Raw genomic sequence first — 20,945 nt, forward strand, 5'->3', positions numbered from 1 at the left:
AAACTAAGGTCCCATCCACCCACCCATCCCGAGCTCCAGGGAATCAATGATCCACTTTCTGTAACTACAGATTCGATTTGCCTTTCTAAATCCCATAAATACAGCACATCTGTTTTTGTGTCTAGATTTTTCCATTCGGCATAATGATTCTGGTATTTACCCATGCTGTGGCATGTATTAGTAATTAACTTATTGCTGAGTGGTATTCCACTGGATGGATATACCACAATTGGTTTATCCATTCACTTACTGATGGGCACCACCTGACTTCTTCTAGTTTGGGGCTATTATGAATAAAGCTGCTACGAACATTTGTGTATAAAACAGCGAGAGGACACGTTTTCGTTTCTCCTGGGTAAAATACTTAGGAGTGGAATTGTTGAGTCTTCTCGTAAGACAATGATTGGTTTTATGAGAAACTGCCAAGCCATTGTACCAATTTATATTTCCACGAGTAATGAAAATTCCAATTGCCCCCCCATTCTTACTAATACCTGGTATCAGTCTTTTAAATTTTAGCCATTCTAATGGGTGTGTAGTGATATCACATTGTAGTTTTTAAAGTTTTTTTGTTTTCGTTTTTGAGAAAGATAGTGAGCAAGCGGGGAGGGGCAGAGAGAGAGGGAGACAGAATCCCAGGCAGGCTCCACCCTGACAACGCAGAGCCCGATGAGGGGCTCGAACTCACAAACCATGAGATCATGACCTGAGCTGAAGTCAAGAGTGGGACGTTTAACCGACTGACCACCCCTCATATTGTAGTTTTAATTTGCACTTTCTTGGTGAACAAGGACACTGAACATCTTATTCATGTTCATACGGCCACTTGCATTATTTTCTTTTGTGAGGTGTCCAAATCTCTCCCCCATTTCAAAAATTGGGCTGTCCTTTTATTACGGAGTAGAAAGAGTTCTTTAGATTTTCTGGGTAAGTCCTCTGTCAGGAATACATACTGAGAACATCTCCTCCCAGCCTGTGGCTTGTCTTAGCAATGTCTTTCTTTTTTTTTCTTTTTTTTTTTAGCAATGTCTTTCGAGGAGCAGTTTTTAGTTTTGACTAAGTTTTCCCCCCAAGGTTCATTTTTTTTTCCCTAAGAAATCTTTGCCTGCCTGAAGGTCAGGAGGCTTTCTCCTATTTTTTATTCCTAAAGTTTTATAATTTTAGTTTTTATATTTTTAAGTCTCTGATCCATGTGTGTGAAGTAAAGAATAGAGTTCTCTTTTTTTTCTTTTCTTTGAGAGAGAGAGAGAGCAAGATCATGCAAGTGCAAGCAGGCGAGAGGCAGAGAGAGGGAGAATCCCAAGCAGGCTCTGTGCTGTCAGCACAGAGCCTGGCTCGGGACTCGAGGCGGGGCTCCATTGCACAAACAGTGAGATCATGACCTGAGCTGAAATCCAGAGTTGGATGCTTAAACAACTGAACCACCCAGGTACCCCTAGAGTTTTTTTTTTTTTTTTTTTTTTTTAACTTATGGCTATCCAATTATTCCAGCCATTTGTTGAGCTGATTTATATTTGTCAAAAATCAATCACCTAAGAAAAAACATCAATTGCCTATATGTGTACAGGTCTGTTTCTGAAATCTACTCTGTTCCATTAATCTATATGTCTATTCTTATACCAAGAGTCAAATGTCTTGATTACCGTACCTTGATTTACCGCAAGCCTTAAAATCAGATAATAAAAGTCCTACAACTTTGTCCTTTCTTCAGCGTTGGTTTGGCTAGTCTAGGCCCCTCGCATTTACATTTTATAATCAGCTTGTTACTTCTAAAATACATTTTTTAAAAGCCTGCTGGCACTTTGCTTGGGACTGAGTTGGAATCTACAGGGTAACTTCCAGAAGTAACTTCTTCATAATACTGAATCTTCTGTTGTACATACATGGGATATGTCTTCATTTAATTTCTCAGCCAACATTTGTAGTTTTCAGGGTACAGATCTTTTTTTTTTTTAATTTATTCCTATACAATCTGAGGTCTTGACCATATTGTACATGGTATTTCAAATATTTCATTTTCCAATTGTTCATTGGCAGTATAGTTAATTTTTTATATAGTGACCCTGGATTTTTTAACCTTGAGAAATTCGCTAATTAGTTCTTGTAGCTAGCTTTTTTGTAGATTCTTTAGGACATTCTACATACAAGATCCTGTTGTCTGTGAATGAATTGATTTACTTCTTCTCAAGAGATTTTAAATCTTGGAGCTATAAATACAGCCACCCGCAGGGACTGGTGCCTTGTCTAGCTGGCACGGCACAGGGCTTTCTCCACATGTCTAGGGTTCTAGAGACTGGGTTAGCAGTGGATTCTCCCAACTGCCGCTGTGTAACAGTGGTTACGTGTCAATCCTTTCACGGAGAGACTCAATCTCAAACCGGCCTCGCTACTGGAAGAAAGAGTACGCTCAGCATCCTCCGAGTAGAGGGGGACGAGCCTACACAGCCCTTCTGTTCTGAGAGTTTTATGCTTGCACTTGACCATTTGGTTGTCCACTTGGTTGTCAAGGTATTCTTCGTTCAAGGTGTCCTCGGTTGTAGACCCGATGCCAAGAATTCCATCTTGAATAGTGAGAAGAGACACAGAAAAATGGCCACGTTCCAGGTTAGAGATCAGATGGTTAGTCTGTTATCATCCTTCTTGCCCAAGCCGAGTGGCAGTGGCAGCTGGCTTACGGAGGATCCTGCACGTGGGAGCAGTAGGTGCTTGCTGGCAGTGCCTTTGGTGGCCCGAAGCGGGGGATCATTGAAGTCGCAGCAGCAAGAGGATGACGTGGGTCACAGCGCTTGCCAAGTAGGCTTCTAAAACGTTCTCTTTCAAAACCTGAAGTCTATGTTAGGCAGACTTCTAAGACGTCACCCAAAGATCCTTGTCACCTGGAATTCACACCCCTGTGCAGTCCCCTCCCCTGGACCGTGGGCTCCCCTTGTGACTTGTGTCTGGCAAAAATACCGCAAAAGCAAGCAGGCTGTAATCGCTGGCGAGGCTACGAGAGACTGAGTCTGTCTTGGAGGCGCTCTGCCCCCTTCCTCTCACCCGCTCGCCCAGACGAAACGGGCTGCCTGCTCTACGGAGAAGACAACGGGGCCGGGAACGGAGGGAGGCCTCCGGCCACGAGCTCAGGAGGAGCTGAGGCTTCAGCCCAACGGCCCGGGAGGAACTGAATCTTGTCGACGACACAGGGGTGAACTAGGAAGTTCGCCTTCCCAGCTGGTCCCGGAGATTACTGCAGCCTCGTGAGAGCCGGAGGCGCGGGCTGAGCCGGACCCGGATTCCGGACTCCTCAAACTCTGGGACAGTAAGTGCTGTTTGAAGCCACTCAGGTTTGCAACAAGTTTTTTCGCAGTGATAGCTAACGAGTATAACCACAGGAGAGCCCTCAACTCTGTAAAGCTTTGGGCATGCCTTTTATAGCCCCTGGACCTTCACCCTGGACAGCTATGCAAGTCCAATGTTTTTCATGTCTGACCAGACATCTGGATTGCCAGATCCTGTCTGGGTAGACTTAGTACCTAAAATCGTATTGATTGGAGGCCACTGAAATTCGAATCTTATGGTATCAATGATCAATCTTTTCACGGTAGCTAAAAGCAACACGGTTTAGGGTGGGCCTCGTGCCCTGACCACTGGCAGCGACCTCTACTCGCCTGTCTGGAAGACGCCCATACAGACAGAGGTGGTAGCAAGTTCAGGGACAACTATAGTTGGTACTATACAGGTCAGTGACAACTACATAGACAACTTCGATGTTGTTCTTCAGGGGGAAGCGTCTGGTGTGGGGGAAAATATGTAGATACCAGAGCTGCCATAACATTCAATGAGCCATGGTGGGTTTCTGAAGTTGTAAGTCATTTATTTTTGACTGGGCATCGGATGCACTGGGGAAGTGGTAGGAAAGAAGACTGAAAAAGAGGAGGAAACATGAAGGTCCTTGTATATGAAAGCAAAAACACTTGAACATAACCCTTTAGGCAATGAAGGAAATTAAAGGTGCTAAACTGGCTGGAGGGAAGGAGAAAAGGCAATCCACAGATAACTAACATCAAGATAAATCAGATACTGAAATCATCTGACAAGGATTTTAAAGCAGTCATCACGAAACTGCTTCAATAAGCAATTATGAACATGCTTGAAACAAATGAAAAAAAAGAAAAAAAAAACAAAAACCAAAGTCTCGGCAAAGAGAGAACATAAGAGGAATCATACGAAAATTTTAGAACTGGAAGGTACAATAAGCAAAATAAAAAAATTCAGCGATGTGCTCAGCAGCAGAATGAAGGTGATAAAAAAAAAAGAATCCGTGACCTCAAAGGCAGAGCAATGGACATGACCCCACACAAATGACAGAGACAAACCAGAACAGAAAACAAGTGAACAGAGCCCTGAATGTGTGCGGGAACGGGAAAGGAGCTTATATTCGGGCTTTCTCATCAGAAACCAAGCAGCTCGGAACTAGGTACCATGGCAGTTTTTGGGTGCTGACAGAGAACAGTAACCCCAGAACCCTAGAGCTGGGGGCGGCGGAGAGGGGGGGGGGGTTACTGAGACAGTCTCACATGAAGGAAAACTAGGAGGGTCTGTTTCTGCAGACTTATCCTAAAGGAATAACTAAAGAATGTTTGTGAAATGGAAAAGACTAAAAGAAATCTTGGAACATCACGAAGGAAAAAAAGAACAACAGAAAGAACAAAAACAGAGGTAAATGCAATAGAATTTCCTTCTCCTGAGTTTTCTAAATTACATTCGACGGCTGAAGCAAAAATTGTAACACCGATGGAGTTGTCACAATGTCTGCGGAACAGTTAAGACAATGGTACTGTAAATGGTGGAGGGTAAAGGGATGCAAAGGGTGGTAGATTTCTACACCTGACTTACTCTAGTCAAAGGTCAAAACCAGCAGACTGATAAGCTATGTATGTATAATATAGTATCTAGAACAACCACTAAATATCTGTGCTGAGAGACACAGTAAAAAATACAGAGATAGATAAACCAAAATGGAATCCCCAAAAATGTTTTAAGGAATGCACAGGAGGGCAGGGACTGCTACAGGCAACAACTCGGATGGATCACAAAGGCATTATGCTCAGTGAAAACAGTTTTAAAAGTCGCACGCCGTGCGATTCTATTCATGTAACGTTTTCAAAATGACAAAATTCCGGAGACTAGATCACTCACGGGCAGGGGTTAGGGACGGTGGGGGAGGGGAGGCGGTGTGACTGGCAGGGGCAGCACAAGATCTCTGGTGACACAACAGCTCTGCATCCCCGCACCACGTGGTCACGTGGATGTCAATGTAATTAAAGGTCACAGAACTACGTGCGTATGTCGCAAAACATCCATTTTCTTTTCCACCCTCCTTCCCCACGTCGTTTCTCTCTATCATGACCACCTCCACCCATCCCATCATTCTCTTGATGCCTATGTCTTCTCAGTTTTGCTTCATTTTGCTTCTAAATGCTTACGTGATGGTTCTCACTGGATGGCTTCTTGCCCCGTACTCTCAATGTATCTTTTTTTTTAAGTGTATTTACTTTGAGAGAGAGAGAGAGAGAGAGACAGCAAGTGCATATACATGGGGAGGGGCAGAGAGAGAGGGAGACAGAGCCAAGCAGGCTCCAGGCTGTCAGTGCAGAGCCCAACTCAGGCCTCAGTCTCACAAACCATGATATCATGACCTGAGCCACAATCAAGAGTTGGACGCTTAACCAACTGAGCCACCTAGGTGCCCCTCAACATATCTTAAATTTCACTCCTCCACTCCCCTTGACCCCACCTGTCTAGGTACTGCCATGTTTCTACCGGGCACTCGCAGGCAAACATCAGTCATCCTTGACTCTTCCCTTTCCCTGGCCTCCCATTATCAATTACTTGATTTGTCTTGGAAGGTTCTTTCTTGAATTCATTTCTTTTCTTGCTGCCACCAACACAGTTCTGGGACCCAAGAACTCTTGCTTGAGACTTGATGAGAGCTTGGAAAGGTAGGCCTCCAAACTCTCACTTATCTCATCTAGTCCGCAGAGCAAGTATCAGAATTTCCTTTGATGCAATAAAGAAAATTTCTGGAAACTGTGCACAGCAGATGGGGAAGGGGAAATCTGGAGATCTGAATACAAGTCAAACAAGGTATTTCTCCCAAACAGTGAAACACATTTACTTAAATTTCAAATTTCTCTTCACACAGTCACACAAATTATAAACAGTGTTGTGTCTTTCTCAGTGAAAGCATAAAATACATACCTTAACTCTACGAGCAATGCTAAGGAACTGACAAGTTTTATCATAAAGTTGTTCCAGGTTTTCTCTGTCCCAGTAGAAATCGGGAGTGATCAAGAAGTCTGAACTCAAGTTTATACGGTGTCTTAAAAAAACAGAAATTATAAAACTTTTTTTACCTTGAATGAAAAATCAGTCTCTACTTTATTTCTTTTTACCTAGTACTTTATGAAAACATTTGTTAATGCTGACCGTGTTTCTGAGAAACACGTAAATAAAAAAAAATTTACATAAGAATTTCAAAATCTGCAACCAAATTACCTCAATCTTTAATATTATTTATGAAGTAATTAGAAAAAAATCCCCTCATTTTGCTTTCATTCTGAGCTTTTTTCTGTTTTCATTAAAAATTTTTACAATATATACACACTTTTTTTGTGTGTGGCTAGGTAATCATGTGGCTTAAAAATGACACAAAAGGTACACTGACAAATCTCACTCCTATTCTTATCCCTCTTTCCTTTTCTCCCACCCATAACGGGTAACCAATGTTAGCTTTATTCTTCCAGTGTTTGTGCAAACACTGGACAAGTATACACACACACATCCTTCAATATCTACCTTTTTGCATAGGAGCCCTAAGCTTACTTTTAAATGAAAATTTAAGGCATAGAAATAACACATAAATGGTTATTCACTATAAAAAAGAAAAGCCCTAGAGAAGAACTCAGAAAACAGTAGTCAGCCCTCTTACCCTAAAACACAACTCAAATCCTTTAGGCCCTGCGAATGCTTTGCTGTGTCCTTCCAGACCTTTCCTGTGCATACATTCATGTATGCGTGTGCACATATAAACATATATTTGTAGTAAGATACATATCAAGATAAAGATGAATATTTATTTTTGTTTGTTTTACAAACTGGATAATACTATACATAATTTGGATTTAAGTTTTCACCCAATGTAACTTGCCATGTATCTATCAGAGATTTACCATGTTCCTTTTACTAACACACAAGCACTTCTATTATAAAGAGAAGAAAACTTAGGATAAGGACAGTAGGACTCTATAGAAACTGCTCACAAACCTAAATATATTTAACTCTAACTTCTGAGTTCTGATACTATTATAATCTGCTGTATCAAATTCTGCTTCTGTTACCAGAGAAGAGGATAGAAGAATCTCTCTACCCCACTTCTTGGAAAACTCAAGGCTTCACATGCGCTGCCCGGATGCTCCCGATGAGTGGGCTTTTATTTTGCTGGCTTCCTGAATAAGGGCCCCTGAGCTATGAGAAATGCACAGGTGATGAAATCCTGGAGCACTTCTCTCCAAGCCGATCTCTACGGAAAATGTGGAAAACAGCTCTCAAACTACATACAACGATCTTGAGTAGCTCACGCCATATACTCTGAGGGACAAAACACCACTGCCTGGTGAGAATAAGGCCAGGATTCAGGGTGTTTCATTCCATGAATCCTGGGAGAATGACAAAGATGAAATAAACGGGAAACCTTTCCAGAAACTTATTTAAAATGATGCATTGATGCATTTCGTCAATTTTAAGATCCAGTTCTTTCCCATCTCTGAAAACAGAAGGCATCTTTAAAAAATGATGTCTTACGGGCGGCAGGTGTGACTTAGTGGCCATTGCTTTCATTTCCCGTATGCTTCCTTTTTATGTACGCCCAAGAGGGAATGCGACGGAATCTACACCCAAGTAAGGCTAAAAGTCATTTCGGTGTAAATGTTAATTCTGTGATAAAAAAGCATCGTATCATAGTTTAACTGGCAGCACTTGTCTCTGTTTCCCGCATATATAGGAATTAAAGTAAAATATATTATTTACTTTAAAATAGTATTTATAATATTTATAAGATAAATATATTTTAATTCCAACATAATTTGTAATGGTATATTAGGTGTACAATACGGTGACTCAACAATTCTATACGTTGCTCTGCGCTCATCGTAAGTGTACTCTCAATCCCCTCACCCAGCTCCTCTCTGGCAACCATCTGTTCTCTACAGTTAGAGTCTGTTTTTTGGTTTGTGTCTTTGTCCTCTGTTCATTTGTTTTGTTTCCTAAATTCCACAAATGAGTGAAATCTTACGGTATTTGTCTTTCTCTGACTAGCTTTATTTTGCTTAGCGTTATGCTCTCTAGATGCAGTAAGATGGTTTTCCTGAGAATTCCTGTCACCCAAATTCTAGAATATGCCTTTCTCCCTACAGAGAACATCTCCTGTGCCCCATACGCAGGTTGACTGTGGATGGATCAGGATCTCTGTGCACATGCAGAACCTCATGCAGTGCGGTCCCTGATGTAGCCCCAGGGCTCCTGACCGGGAGGGTTCCGCCTGCTTATTTATCCAGGAGATAAATATAGCTGCAATTCCCATAAGGGTACGTGGTTGCTTTTTATTCTACAATTACAGGAGTGTTTCCTTCAGACTGTTAAATACATAAATTACTTTATTTACAGAGAAAATTCTACCTCAGGGCAAAGAGTTCACCCATTTTCTGCATAACTTCTTGATGAGATAGTTTCACTTTCTTCCCAGCTTTTAAAGCCTATTTGGGAGGGAAAAAAATACATTCGTACATACATGTATATCTCTCCAACAAGGACCAAACAGCACATTCTAAAGCAGTCACTGACTCCACGTAAATGACTGTCTTGGATGCCACTCTCAATCATTTCTCTTTGAAATTTCAAAATCTTATTAAGTAGAAATTTTACACTCCCTTGTCCCACCTCTAGGATCTACATTCCTAACCTCTTACTGAGAAAGCAGGGCCTCTTACCCTAAGAATAATTCAATTATTCATTCAAGTAAAAAACAAAATCACAGTAAACATGAGTGTTAGTGTATTTTGATATAACTTTACACGTATTTTTCAAGCCACTATTTGTCTCATAATTCAGCAAAACACTTTTCAATCAAGAAAACTGGTCATAATCCTACTCCTTAGAGGGGACAGAGCTCACTTCTCAAAAAACACAGTTACATTAAAATTACTACACCATCAGAAGAAAGTAATTAGACTTTTAAGTTTTAAAAAGTAAAAACAAAAACAAAAAACAAAAAACAAAAAAAACAGCATAAAATTTTTTTATTTTATATGTAACGAGTGTTCTGTTTTTGCTTAAATTCAGTGTAGGTTTTCTAGTGTTTGTTACTACTTTATTGTACTCCTAAATATATTGTTGGGTGGGAAATTTGTATTTTTCCCAAACAGAAATCAATCCTTGAAAACAATCATAACATTGATATAATTACCTCTGGAATTGACTGAATAGACTCAACAAATTTGTCCAGTGATGCCTCCCAAATAGCCAGTTTCACTGGGGGAAAAAAATAACAATGAAACTTTTTTTTTATCATCATACTCCTATTTCTACAAAACGCATAATGAATTGCACAGGACCTGTACCACCATTGCAGCCAAGTTTAAGAAGCACATGTGTTAACAATGTGACACTGAAACTTAAGAATAGTTACCATCATACAGGGGAGCACTGAGCGCTCTGCCATGCTGGCAGACCAAAGTGACACCTGGCAGAATTCCTGACTTTCTAACACTGGATCTCAGAAACCCAGGACTAGGAGGTCCACCCTGAAGGGAAGTGTGGCTGTGCAGAGGGGGCAGGACCCAGGCCTTCCTGGCCATCCTGCGGGCCCCCTACTCTTCTCGGGGCAGTGTGTAAAGCTCACGAGTCCCCGAAGACTCCGGGAGCAGTGGACAGGCCAAGCCAGCCACAGCGGTGGACAGGCCATGCCAGGCATGGCTGCAAATCTCTCAGAGAACTTCTAGTTTTATTCAGGTGCATGGATCTTCCAGAAAAAACTGAGAGCCACTGTGGCTCTCTGTCCCACTCCCGTGAGGAACTGGGTGCACTTTTCTACAGAGGCCTGCGCCCGGTCACAGCGGGCTTTCTCTGCCCGGATTACAGACAACCTGAGAGTAACGACCACATAGAAGAAGAGAGGGACGCAAAGGGAAAAACAATACCACAAAAAATATTTTTGGAGAGGGCAAGCTTTATTGAAAGAATTAATAAAGAATGAGTAGCCTCAGCAGATACTCTGTTCCCTATGTACTATACGTTCTTTTCTCTTGGAAGGAAAAGAAATGCTAAAGCTTTGCCGAGTGTTCTGTGAAACATGCCTAAATCCTTACTAAATGGTTAAGCTTCCTTTGATGAAATGAAAACTATGCAACATATTCTCGGATAAGTAGCAATAACTTACCTGAAAGACACAGAGCATTTGAGAAAGCAAATTTCTCTAGAATGGCGTCATCTAAATCTAGCTCCGAATTTAACCTGATTTCCCCTCTATGAAGTTTTGACTGTCCCCTGTGAGAAGAAAATTAAAAAAAAAAAAAGGTATAAATCTTAAAAAGCACTTTAATTTTTTTTCATTCTTTCTTCTTCAATTTTTTTATTTTGAAAAAGTCACTTTACACTCTTTCTAGAGGTCATTTTGGCAATTTAAACCAAGAGTCTTATAAATGTTCTTATATCCTTTGATCCAAGTAATTCCATTTCTAGGAATTTATCCTAAGGAAATAATAAAAAATGCAAAGGAAGATCTGTGTACGAAAAACTTTTATGGTTAAATGTTTAACAGTAAAAAACTAGGAAAAAAAATAAACGTTCAATAGGAGAATGGTTCATTTATATGAAGTCCACAGAGCAAAAATCAGCAAGCATGTTTTGATATTTCGTAGAAAGGGAATACAATGATCACAATAAATTGCTAACTGATAAAAGGCTGCTCATACACACAGACTGTGATCTAAAATCACACTGACAGGGTGGGAAGGGCGAGGGAGATGGGGAAGCGGTGAAAACCTGAGGTTACATGTGAGGATTTTGGGGGGGCTGGGAAGTGACGAAAGGGTGGGAATTTGGGAACATACGTGTCACAAGCAAACAGGAAAAGAAGAGGGTAAACCATCACAGAGGATGGGAGGCAAGAGACAGACAAAGCGGTGGACAAGGAGGCCTGACGGGAGGGCAGCGAGGCAGAATCTGCTGACAAGCTCAGGTGGAGGGAGAAAGAAAAGACAAGAAAGCAGAGTCGAAAGGATGCTTTAATGAAGGAGCTCGGCCAATGTCACAGCACCGCACAAGGCAGCCAAGAGCTGGAATCACTGGCAGGACTCACCAAACAACTTATTGACAAAACCCAATTATGGAATCTGGGATCCAAAGAGATCCCAGTTGGGGATTTCACTCCTCCACAGACTGTAAGGTAATACCTGTGCACACGTGTGCGTGTGCGCGCACAGGGGCACACATGTCTGTCGGTGCCTAGTAAGGAACGGTTTGATAGGGAAGTAGAGCACAGAAGGGAAGTTCGTGGGAACCATAACCACAAGACCAAGTGCTTAATAATAAAAATTAATACAATTCTTTAAAAAAATTTTTTTAATGTTTATTTCAGAGAGAGAACACATGAGCGCACACACGTGCACGCGCCCAAGTCGGGGAAGGGCAGAGAGAGGGAGACACAGAACCCAAAGCAGGCTCCAGGGTCTGAGCCGTCAGCATAGAGCCTGATGGCCCGAAGTGGGGCCTGAACTCTTGAACCCTGAGATCATGACCTGAGCTGAAGTCGGACACGCAACTGACTCACCCAGGCGCCCCTCAAATTAATAAAATTCTAGGGCTCCTCGGTGGCTCAGTCGGTTGTGTGTCTGACTTCAGCTCAGGTCATGATCTCACAGTCGGTGAGTTCAAGCCCCAGGTCGGGCTCTGTGCTGACAGCTCAGAGCTTGGAGCCTATTTCAGATTCTGTGTCTCCATCTCTCTCTGAACCTTCCCCGTTCATGCTCTCTCTCTCTCTGTCTCAAAAAAAATCAATAAAGGTTAAAAAAATTAAAAAAAAAAAAAAAATAAAATAAAATTAATAAAATTCAATTAGTTCTTCATCTGTTGTGTCTCTCAGGTTCACGTCCTCACTTTCAAGTGCATCCACTCTGGGCCCAGGCCCTCACTCACTGGTCCGATGCCCTTGGGCAGGACAAAACATCTCTGAACCTCGTCCCGAAAACTAGTTAACGTCATTTGGAGGGTTTTTGTCAGGATACATGAAAGGAAGCGTGGAAAGCACTTAGAACAGTGCTGGGCACAGGGCGAGTAGTTCACCTTTGCCGGCTATTATTACTTAGCTCTGATCCCATCTGGTCTTTCTAAGGCTTGCTGGTGTCTCTTCCAATTTTCCTAAAGCTCTGCTTTCATCGCTTCCTCTAATACACAGGATTCTTTCTCCATATTCCACTAGACAGGTAACTCCAGGCCTTTCAATCCTGTTCACACAGCCTTTTTCTCTGTTCTGACATCTTTTCATGTTTCCCTGCTTGCTGAGACAGGAAAATCAGCTGGTACGTTGCCTACCCACTCATCTTCTCTGAGGATGCTGTCAGGCCCCCACCTCCTGCAGACACCCCCATTTCTATAAGTAATTCTCTTAATTCACACCCTCGTCCAAACTCAAAACCAACAGGGAAAAAAATGGACTTACTCATGAGGACCTTTACTATAATAACCTGATAGGTTCTTTCTGATGAAGGCATAGTACTTCTGAGGAAGGTTATGCTATCCACTTGTTTTTTTTTTTTTTTTAATATTTATTTCTGAGAGACAGAGAGACAGAGCACAAGCAGGGGAGGGGCAGAGAGAGAAGAAGGCACAGAATCCGAAGCAGGCTCCAGGCTCCGAGCTGACAGCACAAAGCCGGACACAGGGCTCGAACCCACGAACCGTGAGATCATGACCTGAGCTGACGTCGGACGCTTAACCAACTGGGCCACCTCGGCGCCCCTCCACTACGTGTAGCCTGACAAGTTAAAAAAATTATGGGGGCGCCTGGGTGGCTTGGTCGGTTAAGCATCCGACTTCGGCTCAGGTCATGATCTCACGGTCCGTGAGTTCGAGCCCCGCGTCGGGCTCTGTGCTGACAGCTCAGAGCCTGAAGCCTGTTTCAGATTCTGTGTCTCCCTCTCTCTCTGCTCCTCACCTGTTCATGCTCTGTCTCTCTCTGTCTCAAAAATAAATAAACATTAAAAAAAAAAATTATGTTTACCTACGAATATTTATTATATCGTTTAGGCTTTGTATCTGTACCAGTAACTTTTTTTCTTAAAATGAGTCTCCAAATGTGTAAGTTGTTTCTTGTCTCCACTGCTTCCAGTCTAGTAATTCCAAGTGGCCTTTTTGTAAACGTGATAAAATGTTGCTCACTCTGTTTTGATGTAGTTAAGCTCTTCATTCTCCCAGTGCACCAGTGCGATTTCATAGGGCTGGATTTCATGTTTTTCTAAGACTTGCATCACATGCTTCATCTAGAAGAAAATGAAAAGTAAGTAACCTGAAATTATACCCGATTCTCTCCGTACAAAACTGTGTCATAGTGTTAAGGGTTATAACATTTGTCATTACGTTTGGTGACATTTCTTCTGTTTAGTTTTTACTTAGCAATAATCATGCCTCGGATAAACCTCACTGGCCACTCACTGCCACTGTGCAAAGCTCTTCTGATTAGTTTTTAAGGAAAAGGCAAATTTGTTGTGATATTAAACTCATTGGAATATTAACTTGTCTTCACATTTAGAAAACACATTAGCATAAAGAAAATTAAAATTATCACGTTCCACAACCGAAAGAAAACCACGAGTTTTATGGTTTGTATCTGTGAAATCTTTTTAAAAATGTGTAAGTCCCATACTTATAAAAATTTAAACAACATAAAGGTATAAAGTAATAATCTCTCTCTGCTCTCCTGAATTCTTAATCCCCAAAGAAAACCCTAATTTGCTGCATATCCTTCCAGACTTTTAAAAATATGTGTTTTTTTTATATAAAATTAGATCATACTATGCATGTAAACATGTTCAATGCTACTCTCCTTAATGCAGAAACCGCAATTTATTTAACCTTCCTCAATGTCCCTCCACAGATTATTCCTACTCTTGAGACACTATTACACGGTTGCAAATGCACCACCCTTATGTATCTTTGTGGTCTGATGGGGGTATGTCCTGAGGAATTGCTAGATCAAAAGACATGCACACTTACTATTTTGATAAATGTTGCTAAACTGCTCTCTAAAACGGTTTTTCCAATTTTAGAATCTAAACATTTAAGAAAACATTTTTTTTTTTTTTTGAAATAAGCTTCATGCCCAGCACAGAGCCCAAAGTGGGACTTAAACTCATGATCCGGAGGTCAAGACCTGAGCTGAGATCAAGAGTCAGATACTTAACCGACTGAGCCACCCAGGTGTCCTCAGCAGAGCATTCTTAAAAAATACTGGGTATTACCAGCCTTTTACATTTCTGCCACTTCAAACAGCCAATTTTTCTTATATTTATTAGTCATTTATATTTCCTTTTCTTCAGGAAACCCCACCTTACCACCGCCGTGTGTGTGTGTGTGTGTGTGTGTGTGTGTGTGTGTGTGTGTGTTTAGTGGGGGTGTATTTCCTTTTAGTAAAAGTGGGATTTTATGAGGCATATTTTTTTTTAACTAGCCCTGATATTATAATGGTTATATTTTATAATCTGCTTCTTAAATTTAATTAGGCAATTTCCTAGGAACAGATATTTTTCTACATAATTTTTAAGAACTGCGGTATCACCCAGGGAGGTATCTGACAAACTTCCTACCATTACGTACTTCGGTTATTTCTCATTTTGCTACTGTAAACAGAACGCCGATGAACATTTCTGTACATCACTTATCGTGCATAAATGCAATTACTTCCTCTGGATAACATTCTAAATGTAAAACTTTGTTGAGTTAAATATAAAGCTTTGATCTGTATTATCAAACTACCTCTAAGAAGGTTATAGTAAACAAACTGTGATCGAGATAATGAAGAAACTGTTTCCTGTGAGTGAGAAAGTTCTAGAAAACTTGATCTGAGGTAAGACCTTAGTGCAGTCAAATGCCAGTGAACTGTGATTCACTTTGTAGATTATCATGTACAAAGTGTAACTAATTTCTTTCTGTCTGCGTTGTAGCTAGGCTGTTCTAATTCTTCACAAATTACTATAAGCCCAGAGGATGGAAAATGGAGGAAACTTATAAGCCAAAATATAATCATTTTAGAAGACAAATGTGCTAGCATCAATCACATAATGCAGAGCAAGTAAGCTGTGGATTTTCTGTTAATTTATCTTCCAGTGGCTCAGATTACTGACAATTAACAATTACAATTAACAATTAACAATTTTTTTCTCAGAAAAAATTTTACACTTTTATACTTTATATATACTTACAGTTTTGTCTTTCACATTCCAGAACACAGCAGCTCCTTCTCTGATTTAAAAGAATAAAAGAATCAATTAAGTTAACAGTGGAATACGTTAAGGCCATACGTAAAGCCATGCTTAGGTAGCTTCTAGAATATATCCCAAAGGCAATTTTTACAAATGTGATTACTTATTTGACATTATGGTCCCTAGATGATTTGCTAAAACAAAAGAGCTATTATTGAGCTTTTGATACAACCTGAGCTCCCCCAAATTCATGATTTCTCACATGGTTTGCAGAATAAATAACTCTTATTTTAATACTATATAATTTCATGGATCTGAACTGTTTCATACCTGGTTCAATTCTGATGTACAGAAATCAGAATAAGGAAATTTTTGAGACCCGTCTTAGCTCTCATTAGGCAGATTCTGCTATAGGAAAAGAATAAAGGATCATGCTTTTAATAGTTGTGGAATGAAGAGACTGATATAAATTAAAGCCAAAGATGGCTAAGAGTGCCCACAGAATAATGCCACCCATCCTTACAGCACTTGGACAACAGTGAAGCCACAGGAGGCCTCTGGACCTAGTTCTGGCTTTGAAAGAATTTAAGGTCTAACTTGTTTCAATTCCTGAAGTCTGACACACTGAGCTATTTTTGGTAGTAAATAAAAAGAGAGCCAGAGTGAGAGCAAGAGAGAGAGAGAGAAAGGTATGGCTCTTTTCTTCCTGGAGGAAGGAAAGGTGGAATTGAAAGGCAGGTAAAAATATGGTGGCTTCCTACCATTCTTCAAACATTTCCTTTTTTTTTTCTAATTTAAGAAAATATTTTTTTGTTTATTTTGAGAGAGCGTGCATGTGTGTGCATGAGCAGGAGAGGGGCAGAGAGAGAGGAAAGAGAGAATCCCAAGCAGGCTCCATGCCGTCAGCCCAGAGCCCGATGTGGGACTTGGTCCCACGAACTGTGAGATCATGCCCTGAGCCGAAATCACCCAGCCGACTGAGCCACCCAGGCACCCCTCATTCTTCAAGTACTTCTTAAGCGAAGTGCTTAGCCTATGTGTGTGTCTGGGCTTAGCATCTGGGATACCAAGATGAGTATGGTCTGGTTCCTACCCTCACGGAACTCCCAACTTAGAAAAGGCCGACCGACAGGCCTCCAGCTGCAGCCCCACGTGGTGAGTGCCCTGAGAGGTATGCAGGGCACGCGCTGAGACGTACACGGGAGGGAACAGTTCCCACGGATGAGCAGGGCTAGCCGAAGGAGCAAACGAGAGGCGGCGATACGGCCGAGGGAACACCCTGGGCTCAGGCAGAAGGCGTGAGGGAGCAGGGCAACATCTCAGAACAAACAGCTAGTTGTCTGCAGTGCGGTTGTGGACATGGGCAAGTACTGGGCAATCAGGTCGGAGAGGCAGAGAGGAGCCAATCTTGTGCCATGACAGGAGTCTGGTCAAGCTCCGCAGAATTTCTGGCAGGAGAGTGTAGTGATGAGAAAAAACGATCCTGCCCACAGACTGGCGGTGGGGTGAGATGGCAGGCAGGGGGTCGGGCAGCAAGCTGCGGCCACCAGCCGGTGGAGGGGACAGAAGGTGGATGCGATTGCCCCTTAAGCCACAGCCAGAGTATTAGCAGTTCAGAGCAGCCCCTCCAGGCAGATGAGAGGGGCTGGGAAGAGCGCCCCTCTTTTGGAGCTGTGCTGTGCGGTGCGGTCTCAGGCCATGCGAGCTACTGAGCACTTGAAATGTGCCCGGTCCACGCTGAGAGATGCTGGAAATGTACAACACACACTGGGTTTCAAAGGCTTAGTATGAAGAGTGTAAAAATCTCATTAATTACTGACTGATTACATGCTGAAATGACAGCATTGTACACATGCTGGGTTAAATAAAATACATTATTAAAATTAATTTTGCACAATATATATTGTTACCGGTGTTCAAAAGTAAATCTTTTTTTTTTCAACTTTTAAACATGTGGCTACTAGAAAATGTATCATTACATACGGGGCTTGCATTTGTGGCTTGCATTGTATTTCCACTGGATGGTGCCGATCTAGAGGCCCTCAGACAACCAATTCCTCACCTGAGTCAAAGGGGATGCTATTCTACTTGGACCAAATGTTGAACTCTTGATTATCTCCTAAGTTACTTAATAAAGGAAGGTAAGGTTCAGCCACCTGGCTGGCTCAGTCAGTAGAATGCACGACTCTTGGTCTCGGAGTTAAGTTCAAGCTGAATGATGGGTGTAGAGATAACTTAAACATACATAAAAAAGGAAGGTAAAGGGGCACCTGGGTGGCTCAGTCGGTTAAACGTCTGACTTCGGGTCAGGTCGTGATCTTACAGTTCATGGGTTTGAGCCCCACATCGGGCTCTGTGCTGACAGCTCGGAGCCTGGAGCCTGCTTCGGATTCTGTGTCTCCCTCTCTCTCTGCTCCTCCCTGCTCACATGCTCTCTCTCTCTCAAAAATAAATAAAGATTAAAAAAAACTAAAAAAAAAAAAGAAGGAAGGTAAGGCATTGACAGGAACCAAGCTGGAGCTCCAGTTACCAACTACGAAGACTGGTATCACAGACATTTCATCAAAGTTTGGGTTCTTATAGATGTTCCTTGTGTTTCTGTTCTACACAGAACAGTCCCATGACTGTGGGTAATCCCCTTAATCCCTCTCACCCTCAGTTTCCTCAGCTGCAAAATGAGAATAACAGACCTTCTTTAAGAGCTGTGGGGATAATATGAAATTATTTTCAGTGGTTCCTATTATCATAACCATTCTCACTCAGCAACTCTGGACAATTTGGTATTAAAACAACCTTTAAGCGGCGCCTGGGTGGCTCAGTCGGTTGAGTGTCCGACTTCAGCTCAGGTCATAATCTCATGGTCCATGAGTTTGAGCCCCACGTCAGGCTCTGTGCTGACAGCTCTGAGTCTGGAGCCTGCTTCACATTCTGTGTCTCCCTCTCTCTCTCTCTGCCCCTTCCCTGCTCATGCTCTCTGTCTCAAAAATAAGTAAATATTAAAAAAAAGAAAAAAAAACCCTTTAAATAAAATGAATAACTATACTTGAGTCAGGGTCCCAGGCTAAAGTCTCTGGAGAGGTAAGGTGGTCTAAAACTTTAACCAAAGAGCTACAGAAGGAGGAAAAAAGAAGAAAAGACAGCAGAGTAGTAGCATGAGTCTGATAAGGGGCACTGAAGATGAATGGAAGGCAAGGTACTTCTCTGTATTCTTAGTGAGCAAAAATCCAGATTTACAGACAAAGGCAAGCCACGAAAAAACTGTTTCATAAGAGACTTCACCAGAAAATTCCTAAAGCTGACAAAGTCTCCTAGATGAAATAACAATTAAAGGAGAAGTTTAAATCACAGGTAAATTTTGAACGCATTTACTATTAAGGGAGGAGGTGCACCCTCAAGTTTAAAGACCAGTGTCTGACCACAAGCCCATCTCCCAGTAGAGCTGTTCTCTTGTCTTACCTGAAGAAGAATATTGTTCCAGGATCACCTTCTTTCGCAGAATGTTCCACACCCATCACCAAAATATTTGCTGCATCTGTCATATAAAATAAATGAGTGAAAAGCTACCACCATAAAGTGACCCAAGGTTTATGAGTCACCTAGAAACTTTTAATAAAGTACGTATGATCATTCCTTCATAAGCCATTGAGTGTTCTATAACATTCTGCCCATCTTTTTTAGGTTTCTGAAAATATTTAATATGTGAAAAGGAAAAGACCATAAAAAATTACTTTTACAAAACACCTGAGGCACTATTATTAGTACTATTTAAAACCACTCACTGACAACCATTTTCACTCAGTAATCATTAGTCCAGTTAATAATTATTGAAGTCTTAGTTTCAATACAACCAAGTTTCAGGAATTACATTGTTTACAAAATTCTCTTCCTTTAAATATGATGTTATTAATATGATTTTAATATTCTCAAAGTACTCATTTTGATGGATTTAAATCATGTGAAATGTGGGACAACAGAAAACGTATAGACACAAAGATAATGACCGTTTCAAAATGTGGGCTCAGAGTTAACCATGAGAACGACCACTGTAGCCACCGCCACCTATAGCTAAGTATTTTAACCTTGTACGTATTATTAAATATATGTTAATATACATGTTATCAATAAGTATATATTAGTACACTTAATATTTCTAAGTATACAAATATTCTATAACATAAATTATAAACATATTTTAATGTATCAATTAATAAGTACACTCCTATATGTAAAAAGTTATATATAATTTCTTAACTTAAAATTAGGACCCACAAAGCTTCAGAGCTCCTGGTAGAGGTTGGGGAACGGAGTGTTCGGATTAAAGACCAAATCCAAACTACCTTTTTTGGGTCAGCTCTAACATCCCTAAGCACTATATCCTCCAGAGGGCAAAGTTCACCTACGTAGCCAAGAGCAACATAAATGCAATGGAAAAGACCCAGGGCACAGGACTGGGACAAGAAGTCCCCCACAGTGCAATGCACAGGTCACCCTGCTGACAACTTTTGGGATCAGCCAAGGATACACCTGGAAAATTTTTTATCTTCGGGGCTCCGGACAGAGCTCTGTTTTCCCCAATTATGTTTGTTTCTGCCATCAAACAGCACAAAGAGTCTGTTCCGATCACCAAAGAAGAGCACAGTGGCATTTCAAGTGTTTCTTATGGGGTCAATGACTCTTTGAAGAATCTTCTATGTAGCAGGGAGGTTTTCAACCTATTATTGCTTCTTTGTGGTAAATTTATGAACTTCCATCAGAGTGTTTTAAGTTACTTATTTTTTACTATAAAACAGGCTATTTTTTTTTTTCAAGAATCTTTCGGGATACTATCCTAAAATCCTGTTAAGTTTATTTTGATTCTCTTTTTTAATATGATTTGTATTCCTCTTTTAGCTAATTTTGTTAGTTTGAAAGTACTGAATTATACTGGTAAATTTTTCTTTAAAGGCTCTCCCTAATTATTTCTATCAATTGTATGGCCTTTCTGTAAGAATAAAACAACTTTTTTATGCGACAGAAATGAAGTGCATGGCCTTTGATTATCCCAAGTCACAGTGATCCTATAAGTAAATCTTAAAAAATCACACTGATTTTAATCTGAGAACTAAAAGTTCTCTGTAAATACATTTTAGTTTCTTATCTTTGTCATTTGTATAAAGAGATTCAACATCATTTTTTGTGATAGATCCTTTAAATAGAAAATGGAGCGTAAACAAATGAATATTTACGATGTATCACAGGAAAACTATTTTCTGATACATTTTAACATATTTGGCCCAGGTTCAAGATGTACCTCTAGGCAAGCTTGTTACTTCAACATATCCGTGGGAGGCCAGATCTTGAGAGAGAGTTCCAAGATGATACTCGTCTGCAGTTGCAAACGCTGTGCAGTGCATCAGGTCCTGTTTCGGCAAGATCGGCACGACATGGGTTACC

The 20,945-nt window shown here is 41.0% G+C and overlaps 1 protein-coding gene across 3 annotated transcripts in view; it reads right to left on the reverse strand.

Moving 5' to 3' along the window:
• Positions 1 to 20,945, reverse strand: part of RMND1 (required for meiotic nuclear division 1 homolog) — a 47,378-nt gene that overhangs the window by 10,202 nt on the left and 16,231 nt on the right. For all 3 annotated transcript variants that reach the window (XR_006202895.1, XM_042940086.1, XM_042940087.1), the window contains 8 exons: positions 20,803 to 20,911; positions 18,969 to 19,044; positions 15,513 to 15,552; positions 13,474 to 13,574; positions 10,475 to 10,581; positions 9,503 to 9,567; positions 8,716 to 8,792; positions 6,241 to 6,361 (listed from right to left, as the gene is read on the reverse strand). Coding sequence is in view for 2 of the 3 variants with exons in the window: in XM_042940086.1 (XP_042796020.1) it covers positions 6,241 to 6,361; positions 8,716 to 8,792; positions 9,503 to 9,567; positions 10,475 to 10,581; positions 13,474 to 13,574; positions 15,513 to 15,552; positions 18,969 to 19,044; positions 20,803 to 20,911 (696 nt within the window). In the remaining variant the exon portion in view is untranslated. The remainder of the gene's footprint in view (positions 1 to 6,240; positions 6,362 to 8,715; positions 8,793 to 9,502; positions 9,568 to 10,474; positions 10,582 to 13,473; positions 13,575 to 15,512; positions 15,553 to 18,968; positions 19,045 to 20,802; positions 20,912 to 20,945) is intronic.

The sequence above is a fragment of the Panthera leo genome, chromosome B2 (genome assembly GCF_018350215.1).
Source record: "Panthera leo isolate Ple1 chromosome B2, P.leo_Ple1_pat1.1, whole genome shotgun sequence".
Lineage (NCBI taxonomy): Eukaryota > Metazoa > Chordata > Mammalia > Carnivora > Felidae > Panthera > Panthera leo.